At 43.6% G+C, this 21,811-nt stretch overlaps 1 protein-coding gene across 4 annotated transcripts in view; it reads left to right on the forward strand.

Annotated features, from left to right (window-relative positions):
• The window catches only part of ERBB4 (erb-b2 receptor tyrosine kinase 4), an 873,292-nt gene that overhangs the window by 719,624 nt on the left and 131,857 nt on the right, over positions 1-21,811 (forward strand). For all 4 annotated transcript variants that reach the window (XM_082228041.1, XM_082228042.1, XM_082228043.1 and 1 more), the window contains exon 17: positions 17,796-17,928. In XM_082228041.1, coding sequence (XP_082084167.1) covers positions 17,796-17,928 — 133 coding nt within the window. The remainder of the gene's footprint in view (positions 1-17,795; positions 17,929-21,811) is intronic.

The raw sequence follows: 21,811 nt of genomic DNA on the forward strand, positions 1-21,811 counted from the left end.
TGTTCCATCTGCCAGTGCTGCCTTTCCTACTCTGCAAAGCCCTGGGGAGAGCAAGGTCTTTCTAGCCCTCCAGTCTGAGACCTTTTTGCAATGTTTGTGTTCGACAACTGAGGTATGACCCAACCTTGTGATATCTGAACAGATCATAGGTGGTGACTACCTGACACTTTAGAGTAAGCACTTGGGATTTTGTAGTTTGTTTTCTTGCTTTGCATTTTACTGAGCACTGAAATGAAAGGTGTCGGGCCAGATGCATGGCAAACTGTGTGTGGTACAATGTTCAAAACCAAGCAGCATGATTGTATTTGGGGAAAACATTGCCAGCATTTCGGCTTTCACAGTAGGCATTCAAGGTGTAATTAAGAGCAAAAGAATCCTGTAAGCCAATGTGAACAATTTTCTATTTTCCTGGTAGATGAACAATCATAATATGGCAGATGTAGTCAGCATGGGGAAACTGTGTTTTTAATATTTCCTGGTGTAATCTGATGTATGTACTGATTTACACCCTAAATGAAGGTCTTTCTTATTTCCACATTTCTCCTTTTAACTAACAGGAGCTAATTAGCCAAGTCTTCCCCACTGAGAGATGGTTGCATGAAACAGTGTGGGGATATTAACTCTCTTCATCCTTTTCTTCCAATTGAACAAAAGCGCATTTCTCCTTTCGACTCATCCCTTTACAGATATCAGGCTCTTCTTTTTTGTTGACTGTGTATGTATACAAGAGCTAATTAACAGCAAATCCTTTGTAAAGTAGTGAAACCTTTTCCTCGTTGTGTTTGATACCCGCTTCACAGTATGATTTCATTATAATTTCACAGTAACTCAGCAGCACAGAATACATGATGGGGAATGGGAAGCTTGCCATTAATAAACTCTGAATGTTCATAGTCATCTTCATTTTTATAACTCTCTGTTCTTCTGCATGGATTAAAGTTTCCCATATGTTCCAGATATTTATAGGATAATTATATAGAATCATAGAATCATAGAATCATAGAATCATAGAGTTGGAAGAGACCACAAGGGCCATCGAGTCCAACCCCCTGCCAAGCAGGAAACACCATCAGAGCACTCCTGACATATGGTTGTCAAGCCTCTGCTTAAAGACCTCCAAAGTAGGAGACTCCACCACACTCATTGGCAGCAAATTCCACTGTCAAACAGCTCTTACTGTCAGGATATATACATATACATATATACATAATCCTGTAAAAGTTGGTGGGGACAGAGAGTGAGTGAGAGAGAAAATACACCATAAAATCTACTTAAAGAGAGGGAAATAGAATTTGTGAGCATAAAGCAAAAAATTGTCTTTGGACTGGTACTATTGACTATGCAAAAAAGTATTTACCAACAGAGGCCTTTGGGGAAAACAACAACTTATAATGTACTAGAGAACTTATCTCGGTCATACCTGAAAAATGTGTTGAGGGAGGCACCATTGCTATGCAAAGCACTGAGAAGATCTGTAATGGTTCTAGGGGTTCCTCGTGCGTAAATCGGCGCCACACCTGGCTGGGTCGCCTGAGTGAACCTTTTCTGTCTGGAGAGCCACTCGCCCGTGGCTGTCTCAATCGCTGGCAGAATCCGTCAGTGGGCGTTTCTTGAACTTCTTCCAGCAAAGAAGCTCTTTGACGCCTAGTCTCCACCTAGCTTCCCTGCGCGGAAGCCTTCTGCGCAGGGAGGGTGTGGGCATCGGAGGACCCGTGATCTCCCCGCTGGTCCCCGGCGAGGAGTCTTGGAGCCACCTCGCCGATTCCCCCATCTGCCCCCCCTTTTCCACTGGTGCTACACTGATTTCCTTCCCCAGAAGATGTGCTGCTTCTCTCCCTCCCGGGACGCTCTCCGGAACCCCTCTGGAGCCCTTCCTCTCCCTCTGGCTCCGATGGCAGTTCCCTGACAAGATCCTGGTTTCTATCCCCAGAAACCTCTAATTAAAGAACCAAACAACAGGTGCTACAAAAGACCCTCTGCCTGAGATCCTGGATAGCCACTGCCAGTCAGAGTAGACAATACTAGACTAGATGGACAAACAGTCTGGCCTGATGTTAAGGCAGCTTCCTGTTTTCAGCTGCCTGCAGTTTGTTATGTTGAAACTGGGAACTGCAGCTATTTTAAATGGTTCAACTGAACAAGTCTGAACTGCAAACCATGACTTGTTCAGACAAGGCATAATTAAAACCAGGGCTGGCCTGCCCATGAGGTGTGGTGAAGCAGTTGCCTCAGGGGGCAGAAGCTCCCAAGGCAGTCGACCTGCGGGGGGCCCGCCACCTCCGCTGGAGAAGTGGTGCCAGCATCTGCGCTGGTTTCTGGCAGGATCTCACCACTTCCTGCCGACGCACGGAACCTGGGTCAGGAATGCTGCCGTGGGGCAGTGGCAGGGGCAGCACTTTCCATTTCACCTTAAGCAGTGAAACAGGACGCACCACTCCAGGGCGTTTGCCCCAGTTCAGACAAAACAACAAACTGAGGTTAGTTGAACACAGGAAGCAAATGCTTCTGATCTCCCAGCTATGCCAGAGTAGGAAAGGAGGAGATTACATTACCAGGCTCATTTCCATGGTTCTGTAGGCAATGCAGCTACAGTGGTGCCCTGCAAGACGAATGCCTTGCAAGACGAAAAACCCGCTAGACGAAAGGGTTTTCTGTTTTTCGATGCGCTTCACAAGACGAATTTCCCTATGGGCTTGCTTCGCAAAACGAAAAAGTCTTGCGAGTCTTGCGATTTTTCCCCCTTCCCCCCTTTTTCTAAGCCGCTAAGCCGCTAATAGCCTTTTAGCCGCTAAGCCGCTAAGCCTTTAATAGCCACTAAACCGCTAATAGTGCTAATCCGCTAAGCCGCTAATAGGGTTGCTTCGCAAGACGAAAAAACCGCTAGACGAAGAGACTCGCGGAACGGATTAATTTCGTCTTGCGAGGCACCACTTCTACTGCCTATGGGAGCCCAGTTGATGTGATCAAGTAACCATTTCCTTGTTCTTATTTGACTGGCCCAGTGTGTCACCTGACTAAATGTTCTGAAGCATGGAAAGAGCTTCTGAAACTGAAAACTGGATCTTCCTTAATTGTGCAAACACCCATTTGGGGTTAGGGGCTAATCTGATGCTGTTGTTTTGAAAATGTCAGGTACAATTTTTTTGACTTCTTAGGAACAGTCTAAGGGAAGAAGCAACTTATTCTAAACTTTCATGTGCATTTTTAATACTGTTCCTTTTAAGTGGAGACCTTCAGTGAATTCCTTAACTATTAAAATTAGGCAGGTATGGAGAACTGTTACCTCTTTCGTTGCTGCCAATCGCAGTCATTGTGTGGTTGCACCTACAGCACTTGTTATCCATATATGAATACTAACGCCTCATTTTTTAAGGGAAGGAAATACTGATCTTAGCACCTTGAAAAGACTGGATAGCTGCAGGAACTGTATTCTTTCAAGAAATCAAACCTCATGAGCAAAGGAACAGAGGTGGTGCTTCTACTGCTCTGGCAAATTCTGTCTCAATCTCTGTGTCCTTGGAAATGGGTTCCTTTTCAAGTTGCTATGTAGGTTTTATTCCCCACCCCACCCTGTTACTATGATTTTTTCTGGTATGTACCTATTTATAACTCTGAAGCCTGTGTTCTCGGAAACTTACTTTACACAGCTTCATTCAGCTGTAATTACAAACAGCACCTGAAAGGAATTCATCATTAGGTGGAGAAGAAACAGAAAATCTGCAATTTGGGAACATTCCAAGATTCTCTAGTGCCTCATTAATGAATGAGGCCCAAGAACCTCAGTCAACAAAATTACATGCTAAGCCTAAATTTCTGCCACTTGTGCAGATTCATCACAAGGAAGGCCACCTGTTCTGAAAATCCCCGCTGTTTGTTAAGTTGAGAAACAGAATCTCTTTTGCTAACATAAATATTAGTTCAGATAGGGTACTTACTTCACTGTGGGGCTGACCCAAATGGCCATCTGTGAGCTTTGCATCAGGTACAGTAGCAGAGCTAGGGCTGTCAAAAAAGCAACCTACGACATGTCTGTGAACAAGAGCTAAATAGATTGTGGGTTTGCTTTTGTTGCTTTTAGAGTCCATGGGGACTGAGTTGGCTGTATGATGGCTGAGCTTGCTGAATGTAGGTTTTACACAGTATGATTTTGCACAGGTTTTACACAGTATACCTGAAGGAGCGTCTCCACCCCCATCGTTCAGCCTGGACACTGAGATCCAGCGCCGAGGGCCTTCTGGCGGTTCCCTCATTGCAAGAAGTAAGGTTACAGGGAACCAGGCAGAGGGCCTTCTCGGTAGTGGCGCCTGCCCAGTGGAACTCCCTCCCAGCAGATGTCAAAGCAATAAACAACTATTTTACTTTTAAAAGTCATCTGAAGGCAGCCCTCTTTAGGGAAGTTTTTATTGTTTGATGCTGTACTGTTTTTAATATTCAGTTGGAAGCCGCCCAGAGTGGCTGGGGAAACCCAGTCAGATGGGCGGGGTATAAATAATAAATTATTATTATTATTATTATTATTATTATTATTATTATTATGTCTGAGGCTCGGCTCATCAGGACAGCAAGAGGTTTTGGATAGTAGTTGAATGGGCATGGCTGGTCCTTTGTATCATATTCATGCAATCCCCTCTGTTTTTTCAGGAGGAGGAGAATCACATAAATTGGGTATAACTTCGGCAAGAGGGGGGGAGGGCTTACTGCTCTGTCAGGTGAAGACTTCCCCCAGCCCATTAAGTGTTTGAATTCGGACAAATCTGCCATGAGTGGTATAATCTAGGCATCATCTCTGGTGCTGAAGGAGCCATAGCTAATACTAACTAAAATATAAAATATTACCTAACTCCAAATGGCTAAGCAAGCTAATTGGCCAATTCCAATGAACACTTGTAAACCAGACACTTGAAAGCCTTGTTACTGCATCTTTTTGTGTGCATAAAGGCACAAACTGGCCATTCCATATCTGCAATCTGTGGGTGGATACAGATAACAATTTTAGCATACATTTTACCGCACATCTGCCCTGGATGTTTGGGACAATCTTCCTTATCATTTGATGGGACAATAAGAGAAGTTCCCCTGGAGTGGTTTGGTCATCTGTATGAGCTCCATTAAAATGGGCCATAAGTAGGATTGAACAATCCAAATTTAAAACCTTGCTTGTTAAGCAATATATAAGCTTATTTGCAATGGTGTCTTATATAAAAAAATTGCAAACACACTTTGATTTTAGGAAAGGCAAGTATCTTGGCCTGTAAGACGAGGTAGGATCTGAAAAACAAGGGGATGAATTGTACAAATGAGAATATGCAACAAAAGTTATCCAGAAAGAAACCAAAAATAAGGGAGAAGATGGGAGGGAGAGGAAATATCATCAATAATGACATATACAGGGACATTAGCTGGCAATGTATCAGCTTGAGTAGCAAAGTTAAAGAAGTAACACATAATCTCCCCCCCCCCCCAATGCAAGTAGAAGTGTAGCTGGTACTTTCTTAACAAATCTGGTCCTGTTCTGGAGCATTCCAGAAACCCAGCATCCTTCTTACATAGCGGAATAAATTGCTTATTTTTCCAACTTTCATTGAAGTTTAATTGAATTTACTGCCCAAATTCTCAAAATTATCATACATGATTTTTTAAAGAGTGTATCCGCTGCATATCCTCTGGTTGTGCTAATGTTCTCCAAATTCTAAGCACATATTTTATATTCACCATCAGCATTTGACATGAAAAGATTTTGCTGCGGCAGTGAACATTTGACAGTAGCTGTGAGATGACATGTGGTTGCAGCCAGAATTTGACCATATGCAGCAGCAATTTTCAGTATTTGATAACTGATATTCAGGGTCAAATTTGACGCAGTATGGGAGATCTCTGATTGGATTTCTGAAGACAGAATGAACAAATCTCCCTTTCCCCCCATGTAAGAATAGCTCAAGAACCTTAACAACAGAAAACAACTCAACTTCCTTTGTGCAAAAATGTGTTGATGAAAAAATTTTAAGATTGTAACAGAACTGAAATTTAGGGTTTCCTTATTCCATATTTCACTAAAGCCCATTTCCTTTAAATTACCAATATCAATAGAATTCAGAGGGTCAAATAACAATGCTGTGCAGTAGCTTAATGAAAAGAAGCACAATATGGTGTGACAATAAAGGTACAAGAAAAACCAAGGATTCAATCCATCTTTAAAAGTCACAGTATTTTGATTGTTAATGCATACTATGCAAGTCATTGAGATTCTGCAGATGTGCATAATGTGTAAGCCTTGCATTAATTTACACCAGACTCTTGACTTTATTTTGCCTCTTTTCCCATAATCAAGAGGGATTTGATAATCATGCTATAACTTGTGTAGGGCATTTACACAGACAGAATACTGCTCTTGTAATATAATAGTGATAACTCCCAAAGTAGCATCAAGGCAGGCCAAGGAATAAATACTGTATACTTTTTCTTGTTTTGTTCTGCAGCTACCTTGAATTCTCCTTGATATTTATGAGCCTATGAGAAGTTTGTTCCCTCATACACTTCAGAAAGTGAAGGTTTGCATATTTAGAAGCAGCTTGAGTGCAAGTATAAATACTGATCCGATTCGGGGGCAGTTTACTAGAATACTAATGTCACAAGTATTACAAAACCAGATTATGGTTTATGGAGACCCTGGGCAGTTAATTTAGAGCCAGGGTGGTGTAATGGTTAGGAGCAGTAGTCTTGTAATCTGGGGAACCGGGTTCGCGTCTCCGCTCCTCCACATGCAGCTGCTGGGTGACCTTGGGCCAGTCACACTTCTCTGAAGTTTCTCAGCCCCACTCACCTCTCAGAGTGTTTGTTGTGGGGGAGGAAGGGAAAGGAGAATGCTAGCTGCTTTGAGACTCCTGAAGGGGAGTGATAAAACAGGATATCAAATCCAAACTCTTCTTAGGATCGGCTGAGTGGCATCTTGCCCCAGGCAGTGGAATGGCATTCGGTATTCAACCTGTGTAGTCTGAGCCTGGGCAGAGGCTGACATCACACATTACATATGGGGAAAGTGGTATGGATGCACATTTGCCACCATAGAGACAAGTGTAGCATCTCTGTGTTCAAACCACTTCAACCGCATTTAAAATGCTGAATCTCCCTTCATCCTAAGTACATCTTGCTACTGTCAGGTACATTAATCTCTGGCATGTGAAACCTACTTCTGTTTGCCATCTTTTCTTCCTATGTACTTTCAGATTTCTTCCCATTCAAATGTTTGACCTCTGCCATGCTCTGAATCTTTGGTGATGAGAGCCCACAGAATAACATGCCTGCTTGCCTACCATATCCTCCTTTGTTAATCTGGCCTTGCTGTGGCATGAATGTGAAAATATGTTGGCGTTTGCAGCATTTACTGAACATGCCCTTGAATTTAGATATGACTGAATGTATTTTCAGTGCCTGGATCTATGATTAATTTTCTTGAACATTTTACGCGTGCATTGAAGGAAACACCAGTATTTTCTTTTCCTGAAATACAGGCAGAGAGGCTCATGGATGGTCCCCCAATCATCCTGCAGTGTTGGGCTGTGCCAGCATGGCTCATCAGCCACCACTAAAAAATACTTTGAAACACAATATGCTGTTTGGCAATGAACAATGTAGCCTCAACCATGACAAGTTTTGTATGAAAGCTGTGAGTAGTTATCGATTCTGTTAGAGGCGGAACAGCTAAGTTTTTGTAGGATGGCATGGCCATTTCTCTTCCATCAATATTGCTGCCCATAGCATGTTCTTGATTCAGTGCCCCAATTAAATACCAGTGGAAGAAACTATCAGGTTAATTATACACAGCTATTTATGCCACCTGCTAAATGCTGACCACATCTGAACTACTGCCAAGGACCTAGAATGGATGTCACCAGAGCAAACTGACCTCTTGGTGCATAATATGTTTCTGCTCAGTGTGATACGTGCTTACATTTGTAAAAAGCACATTTTCCATTTAATGCACAAAAATAAACATGGAGAGAACCACATACAACTTGGTAAAGTGAAGCGTGCCTAGTACAGCCTAACCCAAATTTGCAGGGTTTAACAGAGAAGCTTCATGGAGGGAAAGACTCTCTAAAGAAGAGATAAGGGCGCAAGTTGCAAATCACCCCTTTTGGCTTGACAGTCACTAGACTGTTTCGATCCAAGAAGAAGAAAATATTCATTTTTTTTGTGGAGGGGGTAGAAAATTGAAAATATGCAGCAAGTGTATAAAGAGAGCTCTTCTTTTGCTTAGGTTGAACCTGTTTCACCTGAGAGTCCAATCTAGTGGATTTAGATGTTTTCCCGTCACAGTTAAATCAATCTATATTAGACAGGACCTGACTTGGCATATTTTAAAAACAGCATTAATTCTTCTAGTGAAATCAGACACACACTGAAGAAGAGTGCTTATGAAAGTTCTTCTTATGTTAACTTTTCCTGATTATTTGTGCTACAGTTTCTTCGACCCACAGAATGTCCATTGAATGTTCGCGTCCTTCCCACTTTTTGGAAATTAAGTTTTCTTTATTAATGCTAAGTACAGGCGAACAAAAAGAAAGCATAAGTTTCCAAACAGGAGCAGTTCAGAGGTTGCATTTTCTCACTAAATAGGGAGCAGATAATATTTTTTTTCAAGCAGCAAGTGGGGAAGAGAGTTTTGTATATCTGAACTGGACACATAAGAAATGGCATCCTACCACATGGCGTAGAGATGTTCGGTTCTTCCTTACCCTTAGAAATGTGTGATATTTGAGATATTTTCTCTACAGTAGCTAGAATCCACATATTCTTGTACTGCAACAAGAGCTGTAGTGTCTTCCATTTCCGGGCCAAAAAAGTTATCGCTGCAGCCAGTACCCCTGTAAGAAGGCAACAAAGGTTCTGCTGGTGCATTTGCACTGCACCAACCTCACTGCCACTTTTCCTCTCCACCCACCTTCTGGTAAGCACAAAGGATGAGACTGAGCAGAGGACAGGTGAGCAGCAGCACACACACACCCCCCCCAGTTACTGCCCAGAAGATTCTGGTGACCTTTTAATTTGCTTGGGGGACGTTCCGCCGTGAATAAATCCACAAAAGAGGGAGATTGAATAAACAGTTATGTAAAGCAAACTCTTAAAGGTGCTCAGATTTATTAAAGCACCAAACATATCCAAATGCAATGAGAGGAATCTTCAATAACATTATTGCATGAGGCTTCAAGAAAGGGTTGTAGCTAGAGCAATATTGAGTAATGCATTCCGTCAGCACAAGGATTTCTGCTTGCATGGTGGGATCTCCCCCTGCACTCCCCAAATCTGTTCTAGGGGTTCCCCCAACCCTCTGGAGTAGATTTGGGGAGGTTGAAGGGTGTGCATAGGGGAGTAGAAGGATGAAAGTCCCATTGTGCAGAAATCTTAGTGTTGATGTTAGTTGGATACTACCCATATATATCTCCCAACAGCAGCAGCAGCAGCAAAAAACAAAACAAAACAAAGCAGCAATGCTTCTGGGTTTTGTGACATTCAGACATTCAGAAGTATTCAAAATGTCTTAGACTGGCTAACAACTATAACACTGAGACTAAGAAAGCACAAAGGTCACCTTAATTTGTTATGGGGAGATATGGGAAGATGCGGTTGTCTTTGTGCTTTCTTAGTCTGTATATTTTTATATTTAGTGATGGGTAAGGCATTTTAAAGTTGTCTAATTGTGGGTGCAGTATTACCGGAGGGCAGGGGGAGGGAGGACTGAGAAGGCACCTTGTTAAGGCACATAGACCTCTCTGCATACACCTCATTACATGGTCCAACTCAATGCCTCTCTGTGTCATTAGCTGACTGATGTGAAAGATGCTCAAGTTCAAACAGGGACTGATAAAATCTGTGTGAATCAGATACCTAGGCAGTATACAACATAATTAAACCCTCCTTTGCAGAAGGAGTTTTATGAAAATGTCACTTAGGTATGTTCACAGGAACCTATGTAGAAACAGGAATAAAGATTACTAATTTATTTTCATAAATTCTGTAGCAACAAGGGCTTCAATGCTCAGCCTACTCACATATTATATTACCTATTTTAATAAAGAAGATAGGATAACAGATGTTCTCTCCCCTGGCTTTCCTTCACAGTGTCTCTTCCTGTTCTCTACTCTACACCTTAAAACACTTAGTAATAATATATATAAGTAATTAAGCTCCAAATCCTGATTCTGACAGTACCATAGGGACAGTAGATGTTTTTGATGTTTTGAAATGGCTACAGAGTTGATACATGCTCCCCTGTTGAGCCACCTCATGTACCTTTGCAATATTAACTTTGAACTTTCATCTTGATTTGGTGTGTGTGCCTGTACAGGACTGAATAGCAGATGTTACAGAGGAAAGGAAAATATTGCATACTGTTTAAATAAACGTACACTCTTGATCTCTTCTAGATAAGTGCCAGCTCACTGTTTATCACTCCTAGTTAAGGAGTCAAAACATTTATTTAAAGTCGTCCATTTGTGACTTCCTTAATGCCAGCAAGTAAGAAATATTATGTTGTTTTATTAATTATTACTGTACCCCATTATTCCTCCAAAGAGCTCGGTGCACCTGCTTTCTTTTTCCCAAGTGATTCCCTGTCCTGGCTTCATATTGGGACAGATCTGCCTAGCTCTAGCAATAGACTTCCAGACAGGGCTGACCCATCCTTGAGCCAAGGTGAGATGTTTGCATCAGCTGGCAGATGTTGAGGAGCGATGGATCAGTGACCCCCTTTCAGAACTCCTCCAGAATCCATTTGCCCATAAAGCTACTCACCACTGTTACACTGGCTGGCTAGTTGCTTCTGTAGTGGTGGATGCAGTTGCCCCCAGCAGTCAACTAGCTGCTATTCCCAACCTAGGGGTCTAGGAGTGCTGCAGGAAGTGGAGGCACTGTCCCTGAAGGGCTGGGTCACCTACACTGTGGTCTGAGGAACAGTATTTCCTCTGAATGAGGTCTAGTGTGTGAGCTGGTCCTGGAATGCACCTGTTTAAGCAGTTAAACAGCTGCAAAAGTACAAGTGAGGGAAGCACTCTCTAGGGCTGCCTTGTCCACCATGCCAAGGAAGGACCCTATATTCCTCGCAGGAAGACATGGGCAAGGGGGTCACAGCGGGCCTTAGGAGTGTCTGTGGTTGGCAACAGCGGAGGAAGTCAGTCTATGGGAAGATACCTCAAGCCCCACAATGGGCTTTGTGATAAATTTGCAACATGGGCTTCCTTATCTCCCCAAAAGGCCTTGCTTGTCCTGGAAAGCTGGTTGGTTGACTTTTGTCCTTCACCTTCTTTGGGTCCCTTTATTTAAGCTCCTTCCATTTCTAGTATCGTAATATGGCAGAAATAGGGATTCATTAAACCCAAGTGACAGATATCTTTTAGCCACTGTTTCCTATCATGGGTTCTAGTATCATTTTTTCCTGTTCACTCTGGAGTCCAGATATATAACTGGGACCTCAAAATGTTGTCTTGACCACTAACTCCCACTGCCCCTGGTAGATCAGTATCCCGGATTTAGTATGTCTTTTGTTCCTACTTTCTGGTACCAACTGGATGCCACACCCAGTTGGCTCCTCCTGCCTGTGCAGGAGTGAGGGGGGAACAACAGGAGCTTGGGAATTATTAGTCCTTGGAATAAGAGCCTGTTACAAACTGCAAGGCTTCACTTGCCTCTTGCTCTCTTTGTCTAGAATAGGAGCAGCTGTTGTTTAACGTGCTAACCAGGGACTCAGCTATACAGCTGCAAATATAATGTTTAAAGTGTGTGTTAATTTCTCTGGTTGGCCAACCTTGAATATGTTTGTCTCCATCAGATACCCTCAGACCACTCTGTCTGCTCAGTGTAAATAGTAATACTTATGTTGGCCTTGGGGGACGCGGGTGGCGCTGTGGGCTAAAGCCTCAACGCCTAGGGCTTGCCGATCGAAAGGTCGGCGGTTCGAATCCCCGCGGCGGGGTGCGCTCCCGCTGCTCGGTCCCAGCGCCTGCCCACCTAGCAGTTCGAAAGCACCCCCGGGGGCAAGTAGATAAATAGGTACCGCTTACCAGCGGGAAGGTAAACGGCGTTCCGTGTGCGGCTCTGGCTCGCCAGAGCAGCGATGTCACGCTGGCCACGTGACCCGGAAGTGTCCCCGGACAGCGCTGGCCCCCGGCCAATAGATGTGAGATGGGCGCACAAACCCCACAGTCTGTCAAGACTGGCCCGTTCGGGCAGGGGTACCTTTACCTTTACCTTATGTTGGCCTTAGTACTACTGTATATTTAAAAAACTAAGTGGAAAGTCTTTGTCCTTAACTTGTATAGGCCTGATTTTATTCAGCTTAGAAGCACATTATACCATGATAATGAGACTATGATAGTTTGTGCTTACAAATGTCATAATGTCAGGTTACTTTTTGTGGCCTTTCGTGCACAAGGTCAACATGGCTATTTAAAAAATGCACCACGGAAGGACTGGACTAATTAACTCATCCCACACAGACTTTGCTCAGCATCTTAAGACATTAAACATTATTAGTGACACTGGAAGGAGCATATGTTATGGGTCAGCTGCTGGCCTCTATCACTTGTAGAAGTAAAGAAAAGTCACCTTAGAAATACATTTTTCTGCAATCAGTATTAACTTTTTTTCTAGTGTTTTCAGGTTCATTTCACAAGTGCAGATAGGCACATGACCTATTGATTGTAACAAACATCAGATGAATATTATGTCAGGGAAATGCTAGAGCCAGCAACCTATATAGAAGGCTAGGGGCTAATTAAGTAAGTTGGTGCCCAGTGCAAAAGATCTCAGGTGTTGTCAATGCACTCGGGGTCAAAGAAGCAGCCGCTGCTATTCCTTTGAAAATGAAAAAGGATAGCAGTCATTTGGATCTGTCTTTAGCATTTATGAGAACATTTTTGTTGTTGTTTGTTTAGTCGTTTAGTCGTGTCCGACTCTTCGTGACCCCATGGACCAGAGCACGCCAGGCACTTCTGTCCTCCACTGCCTCCCGCAGTTTGATCAAACTCATGCTGGTAGCTTCAAGAACACCATCCAACCATCTCATTCTCTGTCGTCCCCTTCTCCTTGTGCCCTCCATCTTTCCCAACATCAGGGTCTTTTCCAGGGAGTCTTCTCTTCTCATGAGGTGGCCAAAGTATTGGAGCCTCAGCTTCACGATCTGTCCTTCCAGTGAGCGCTCAGGGCTGATTTCCTTCAGAATGGAGAGGTTTGATCTTCTTGCAGTCCATGGGACTCTCAAGAGTCTCCTCCAGCACCATAATTCAAAAGCATCAATTCTTTGGCGATCAGCCTTCTTTATGGTCCAGCTCTCACTTCCATACATCACTACTGGGAAAACCATGGCTTTTACTATACGGACCTTTGTTGGCAAGGTGATGTCTCTGCTTTTTAAGATGTTGTCTAGGTTTGCCATCGCCTTTCTCCCAAGGAGCAGGCGTCTTTTAATTTCGTGACTGCTGTCACCATCTGCACTGATCATGGAGCCCAAGAAAGTAAAATCTCTCACTGCCTCCATTTCTTCCCCTTCTATTTGCCAGGAGGTGATGGGACCAGTGGCCATGATCTTCGTTTTTTTTGATGTTGAGCTTCAGACCATATTTTGCGCTCTCCTCTTTCACCCTCATTAAAAGGTTCTTTAATTCCTCTTCACTTTCTGCCATCAAGGTTGTGTCATCTGCATATCGGAGGTTGTTGATATTTCTTCCGGCAATCTTAATTCCAGCTTGGGATTCATCCAGCCCAGCCTTTCGCATGATGAATTCTGCATATAAGTTAAATAAGCAGGGAGACAATATACAGCCTTGCCGTACTCCTTTCCCAATTTGGAACCAATCAGTTGTTCCATATCCAGTTCTAACTGTAGCTTCTTGTCCCACATAGAGATTTCTCAGGAGACAGATGAGGTGATCAGGCACTCCCATTTCTTTAAGAACTTGCCATAGTTTGCTGTGGTCAACACAGAGAACATATGAGAACATATAGACACCAAATTGAGAAGCAGCACGTAATGGGTGGAGGGATGTTTTTATCTCCTTACATAAAGTTTCACCATTGCATACCTTCCAAAATTTATCCGATGAAAATTATTATAATAATTATAATTATTTTATTGTTTATACCCCTCCCATCTGATTGGATTTCCCCAGCCACTCTGGGCGGTTTCCAAGATATAAAAAAAACAAACATAACAAGACATTAAACATAATTTTTTTAAAAAATTCCCTATACAGGGCTGTCTTCAGATGTCTTCTAAAAGTTGTATAATAACTTATCTCCTTGGTTCGGGGGTTGCATAACACCATACCCTCCAACATTTCTCCAGTGAAAATAGGGACGTCCTAAGGAAAAGCGGGACATTCTGGGATCAAATCAGAAACCGGGACAATGTCTGTAAATCTGGAACTCTCCTTGGAAAATAGGGACACTTGGAGGGTCTGCCATTAGGTGGTAAGCAGTCATCTTCCACTAGTTCTAGGATTCTCCTTCTGATGGGTTGTGTCTTTTATCTGCACACACAAAGCTCCTCTGATTTCCCCTTTTCCCTACAGCCCTACACACCACCTTACTCCACTTTCCTCTCACACAGAAATGGATGGACTGTGAAGAGATGACAAGTCCTTGTGGGGCCTTGCGCACACGCACACGCGCACACATCCATGCAAAAAACACTTTATAGCTAGGCTTATTTAATCAATTTGTTAAATTCAGTGGGTGCAAGTTAAAGATACCTAAATCCAGTTGAAACTAATGGGACTCAACTGTGTTTAATTTTCATTTTCATTTGGAGAAGCATAATGTAAAATAATAATGACAGATGAGTGTCAAAGGGAAAATGCTAGGGACAGCTTCTCAGCCATAATTTTTCTGCGTAGATTTGCGGTTTTCCAAAACTAGCCCATTTGCCTACCTGATGTTGGAAAAATAGTGGCCTACCTCATAGGATGGTTGCAAGGACAAATGTTATAAATATTGGAAACCTCTGTGTTTGTATAATGTATTATATAAATATTGCTACTTAAACACAGTTCTCATAATATTACCCAAAGGGCATCCATGAGACTCCTACCTTGACATTTTCTCAGAGAGATTTGACAAAATTGTATTGAATAGGTCACAATTCATTTTGAGGAATTGTTGAAATTGCAACTGATCCCTAATTTCTTGACCTTTCATTCATCTTCCTAACAATATAACATGGTTCAGCTAAGATAAGCTATTACTTTAGAGGATCTTGCTTTTGAATAGGAAGCTGGACTAGATGGGTTTATTATCCCTTAAAAATGTCAGTGTATTGTTGCCAGAATCAAATTTAAAACATTTTCCAGACAATTTGAGCAGGACTAAACAATGTCCCCAAATGGAATGAGAATCTGGTGTGAGCACAGTCCACTTTCAACTTCTTATGACTAGATATGACTTCTAGTAATATGCTCAATGCCCGAGTTGCAAAAATAACTGCTCACAGTAGTAGGCTGCATGGAATTGCAAGGCACAGTCTTCACTTCTGTGGGGAAAACCCATTTTTTGTGTGAATTACTACATTTGGCCAGAGCTGGCCCAAGACATTTTGGCACCTAAGGTGAACCACAACATGGCGACCCTCTCCGGGGAAGGAGGGGTGAGTGAATATCTCTCTCAAGGACAAGGGGGGAAGTGGGAATCAAAGGCTGTCATGGGGAAGAAAAGGACCTGCTCTGAATCATACCAGGTGAATGCAGAGACCAGGAGACTCTAGAGCAGTGTTTCCCAACCACTGTTCCGCGGCACACTAGTGTGCCGCAAGATGTTGCCTGGTGTGCCGCGGGAAAAATTAAAAAATTCAAAAGATTTTTTTTTTAAGTCAAATTTTCGATTGGGGCGCCGTCACTAGATGACCCCTGGGGTTCCCTCCCTCCCTCCCGCTCTGCGCCTCCCTCCTCCTCCGGGGAGGCCCTTCCTAGCTCTCGGCCAAGGCTTGGCGGCTGCCACTCACTCGCTCGCCCACCCGTCCCTCCATCCCTGCACCCGGCCTCTCCCCCTCCGTCCCCGGGGGCTGCCGGGATCCGTAGTCCCCTCGCCCTTGGGCTCCACGCCCGCGCGGGGTGCGCAAACTACGTTTCCCAGCGTGGCCTGGCTCTTCTCCCGGCCATGGAATGAGCGCAGTGGCGGCGGCCGGGCGGGCAGGGGCTCTTCCGCGCAGACCCCGCGCAGCCTGCCTGCGCCCCCGCGGAGATCGGGCGGCAGGATGGAGCCCGAGGATCCCCGCGGAGGCGGAGCGGCGGAGGCTGCCCCCCAGGTAGGGCTGCGTCGGGGGGGGTGTTTATTTTTGCAATGCTGCATCCGCGCCGGGGGGGACGCATCGGACCGCGGGGAGACCCCTTGGCGGGCGTGCAAGGCAATGCATGCGTGCAGGCGTTGCATGGAGTGCAGTGCAATGCAATGGCAACGCGGCGCCCTGCATGCATGCATGCAACTTCCACCGGCACTCCAGACTTGGCAGGTGAGGGGGGTCCCCAGTGGGCGACAGAGAGAGCCGGGAGGGCGAAGGGGAGCCGGGGGGGAGCAGCGCTGCTCCCCGAGCCGAGCCCGGGGGGAAACTTCGGCGTCGTTGCGCCGGGTGTTGGAAGCGGAGGCTGGCGGGGGCCCCTCACCTGCAAAACCTGGTTGCCTCTCATATATTTCGTGCATTGCATTCATCGCACGCTTTCTCCTCCAAGGAGCTCCCGGGGGCACGCGTGGTTCTCCCCGTGTTATCCTCGCAACAACAGCCCTGCGAGGTGGGTCAGGCGAGTGGCCCAAGGGAGCACCCAGGGATTGTCCTGGCCAGGTGGGGTGATTTGAACCCTGCTCTCTGCCCGGTCTTCGTCCTCATTTAGCCCCCACATGTGCATGACTGTGCATGACTGAGGTTTTCCCCCCTCGTCTTGGCTATGGTGTGAGTCTGTGCTGTTAATTAATGGGGTTCTGCCTTCGGGGAAGATGAGCCAGCCCTCAAGGAGTTGATTATGTAATTTGCTAGCAATTCATGTCCCTCCCGGCGTGACGCTGCGCGCTGACGTCACGGGGCTGTAATGGTGGTGTGCCTCGAGATTTTTTTCATGAAACAAGTGTGCCTTTGCCCAAAAAAGGTTGGGAAACACTGCTCTAGAGGGCAGCCCCTGACATTTCTTCCCTAGGAGTGCGGAGAGACCTGCAGTGCCTCCTGTTCACTGAGCAGCTGCTGTAGCAGTGAATTAGGGGCAGGCCGCCAAGGAGGAGGCAGATCCAGCCTCCGAAGAGCATGCCATAGCTGTTGTGGCCACAGTGGCAGACGCAGCAGTGGGCAATGCGTTCCTTGGAGGCCAGATCTGCTGCTCCTTGCCTCATGGGTGGGCTGGCCTGGCCTCTGGCAATGCCCTGTCCCATGGTTCTACCTAGGGTAGTAGTTTCTTCGTGCAAGTATTGTGGAGCATCTCTGATTGGCATTTAATGTCAGAGAGGAGCCCTTGCACTGTGAATCTTTGTTTCTCCATTCAGTGTTTCCATTTGTCATCCAAACACATGGTAATTGTCTGCCTCTTCTCTACCCAGGGCCCTCCTTCCCCATCAAACATGCATGATGGCCTGCTTAAAAAACAACAACAGAACAGAATGTGATAAAGAAAAAAAACTTTGTCACAAATCGTACTGTGTTTTTGTGTGATTTGAAATGTTGCAATACTAACTTCACAAATCCTTACACTTCGCAAAATTTAATTTGTAAGCATGCACACAAACCTGCTCCTGTGACTCACAGTTAACTGTTGGCTCCTGATTCACAGAACGCCCCTGATAGCTGCCGGAGTGATTGGAGGACTCTTCATCATCGTCATTCTGGGCTTGACGTTTGCAGTTTATGTGAGGCGCAAGAGCATCAAAAAAAAGAGGGCTTTGCGAAGGTTCTTGGAGACTGAGGTGAAGAGTTTTTCTTTCTCCCTCAAAGAAGCACTAGATACATACAAAGACATTTCTGTCCAGCTTTGTCCAAATTGTTTTTATTCTCCTATAAAGAGTTGTTCATGAAATTCTTCCCATCCAAATATGTCTACTGATAATGGGGTACTATTATGTTGACTATGTAGAATTAGTGTGTGTATTCCCTCCACAATTGTCCCAAACAGGTTGTTGAACTTTTAATGAAAACCTCTCTCCAATTGTACCTAAACACTTGGGGCCCTCTTCAAATTTGGCCCCCAGTTAGTACTGAGTTCCTGAATGCCTTTTCCTAGAAGAGTACGATTCACAGCATTTCCCCCAGTATGAGTTTCTCCCCCACTACCTTAAATTAGTTTGAGATTAAACCATGTATTATCCTTACCCATTTTCCACAAAAAAATATTTATTTTTGAGGACTGTTATCATTGGGTATCCATGATGATAGGTCTTGAAATGGGTTGCAATCAAGAGTGCTCATCTCAAAATTTGAGGACTGTGAAGCTGAAGAAGACCAGATAAATTTAATTTGGGGGAAAATTGACTCCATATGTTTGTCCACTGCATGAGAGTATGAGAGTATGTTGCCAGCTGCCGCTTGTCTTGTCACTGCATCTCTGTGGTGGAAAAAGTTGCACCTGGTGAATCCATGTTTTATGCGACCCTTAAAAGTGCAGATTGCCAGCCCTAGTTGGTGGGAGCTGGAGAAGAGGTTGCTGAAGTTATCTGAAAGCTTTTTTGTTTAATGATGGGCTGTGAATAAAAGTTTTCTTCCTGAGGCCCCCTGACATTTAAGGTGTGCAGGCTCCCAAGATGCATTGCTCTTGCTTAGAAACTGCTTGTTTCAGTCCAAGCTCAAAGCATTCAGTTGGCTATTTTAAGCCGTTTAACAAGTTTTTCAGAGTGTATAGAACTATGCTGTATATGAGCAAAACACTGCCAACATGATTTGATTCTGCTTTATCTGAACTGCTGGCCTTTAGAAATCCAGCTTTACTTTGCAGTTACAAGTGGAACAGAAATCTATTTCTTCTCAGCAGTGTTAGGCTTAGATGAAGACAAGCTTTAATTTCATAGCAGATCAGTGTAAAGCAAATTCCTTGATGAAGTTGTAATTCTATTGTTTTCTCTCACTTAAAATTAATTAATTGATCCACCCTTGATTTGACTGGTTTATAACCATGCCATAAGTAACCAGTTCAGAAGAAACTGGTCTTGCTGTTTTATTTTTAAAGAAATCATATTGTTTGGCTTTTAAGCATTCTAATTTTGAAATGGCTTTAAGGATGCCCTATGTGTTATTTGAATGAATAGGAGAGAATATCCCTCTATGTTTAATATTCCTCTATAACCCTAGAAGCACTCAGTTTGGTTATAGTGCCACACTCTCAAACCTTTAACATTTGGCTTCTGATTTCTAGAGGCTGTCTGCCAGCTGAGCAAGGTATTTTGGCTCCACTGCTCTCGCCTTAAGGGCCGTTTTCTTTGTTTGCTTTGCTACACGAAACGTGTTGTAGGAAATACTAATGATGCAGCGATCATTTTGCAACATCCTAGATTGTGCTAAGGCTTCAGATTCTCTCCACTGTGCAACTGATTATACAATATAAGGAGAATGGATGATCTGATCTATTATAGTTATCTGTGCACACATATTTTGAGTCAAATTTTGATGCCTGAAAAATGGGATTAGTTTGGACACAGTGAAAATTAACTGGATAAAATACTTGGAAGTCATTATCAAACAACTTTTGCCAACCTGCTGCCTTCTAGATATTTTGCACTACAACCAGCTCCAGGTACCCCAGGCAGCACAGCTGTCACAGCTAGCACTGGGGGCAGTGGCAGTGAAGGGTAGCACACTGCATCGTCTTTCAGTTAACATTATTGAAATCTTGCTGAATAATACAATAGTACAAGCAGGGCTTTTTTCAACTGGATCTCACTGGAACTCATTTATGGCACCTCTCAGGTGGGCACCATTGCCATTTTAAGAGAACGAGGGAGGCCTTCATGGTGAGTTTCAGCACTTATTTTTCTAGAAGAAAGAGCACTGAATACAAGTGTGATGAGAGACATAAGAGGCACCTTGAAGCATTTTTTGTTGTTAAAATCAGAGACTTTTGAAAGCTCCACTTTTGTAAACAGGGATGTAAAGAAATAAGGGGACAGATTTCCTTTCATAAAAAAAAGGAAAGGAATGGAAAAAAAACAAATCAGATACCTTTATGGAGGCTAAAACTGTCAATGACTTCTAGTTATGATGGCTTTACATTGCTTCCAGTAGACTGGAATCCAACGGGATCGAGCCCCCCCCCCCCCCAGGTAAGTGGCCACAATATTGCAGCATCATAACTTCAAAATTTGGAGATGTCGTCAGATGTGTAGAACATCTTAAGTATCCAAAATATAAGATGGCCAATAGGGTTTTAAACTTGCATATTTAACTAGTTCTTTAAAACATATTTATATGTCCTTAATATGATAGCAAATAATAACAAGAATTAATTAGATGAGTATGAGTATATTTGGATACTGTAACTACTATATTTTTAATCAGAATTTGTACATATAATGTATAACGTCCTCTTCCTTACACCTATTTTTAGTGTTTGGCATACATCTGGCTGCTTGAAAGTTAATTAAGGGAAGCAGAGTGTAAAAATTATGGTGTCAGGCTTATGTCTATGGCTTTGTTCTTTGCTATTTGTTTTTGTTCTAGATTAATAAAGTAATTCCCAGTTCCCGATAATTTTTGCCTGCACAGCGTAGTCTATATACAACTAATTAAGTAGTCCGCAATGTTCACAGAGGCATGATAATGGTGCTCAAATGGCAATGCACAGAGCACTTAGCCTTGCAAACAGACACTTTGAAACACTGCAGTGGTTTCAACCCAATTTGAACAAGAGTAGCCCTTAATTATTTTTCCTTATCCTGAAAGAAGACAGGCTATTTGTCAGTGTTTAGAGGCTAGTCTTTTCCCATTTATTTTTACAGAAATATATATTTCCAGTCAAAAGCACACTGTATAGTTCTAATCAATTGACGATCTTCTGACTGAATTCCATTCACATGGTTTGTTGGATTACAACTCATAGCACATGGAAGAGCATTTGTGGGGGCATGTGCATTAAATTAGGGTCTCCAGCACTATGTAATTGTGAAAAATAATCCAACCTCCCCCAAAATCCCCTTTCTTTTGAAAAAAGCTTGGAGTGAACATTACCTTTAAAGCAGACTAAAGGGAGGTGGATCAATTAAATATTAAGGTGCTGACTGTTTATAATGGCTTTCTGTTTATGTTCTTGGGCACCTTTGCCAACTTCATGTCCTCCAGATGTTTTGGACTACAGCCAGCCCCAGGTGCTGATGAAAGTTGTAGCCCAAAACATCTGGAGGGGCCCAGGTCAATGGCTGTTGCTATTGGTTTTTTATTGTTTTCTTTGAGTAATTACAATTACAATTATAATTTGAAGCTTCCTTAGGGGCATTTTTTAAGACAGAACACTGGGGGGGGGGCAGGCTCAGCTGGAAATCTGCTGGATCCTAACCACTCATCTTGGTGGTCTGGCTTTAGGACTGAACCCTAATTTATCCCGTCCTTCTTCCCTTCCCTTTCTTTTTTGAAGTGTCGGTTAATGTAGGATGCATGTACACAATGGAAGATTTGCCATTGAATGTCATGGGGTGTAGATTATGTCTCAGATTATTGCAGGGATCTGGCTTTAAAAACAAGCAAACTAAACACTAAGCACAATTCATAGCAGCCAAGGTCCCTTTGTCCCCCCCCCCATAAAATATTTTAGGGAGTCGTCCCCCCCCCCCAAATAAACAAAAGTTGATAGGAGTTTCCATTCAAATG

This window comes from Podarcis vaucheri, assembly GCF_965113315.1.
Source record: "Podarcis vaucheri genome assembly, chromosome: 1".
Lineage (NCBI taxonomy): Eukaryota > Metazoa > Chordata > Lepidosauria > Squamata > Lacertidae > Podarcis > Podarcis vaucheri.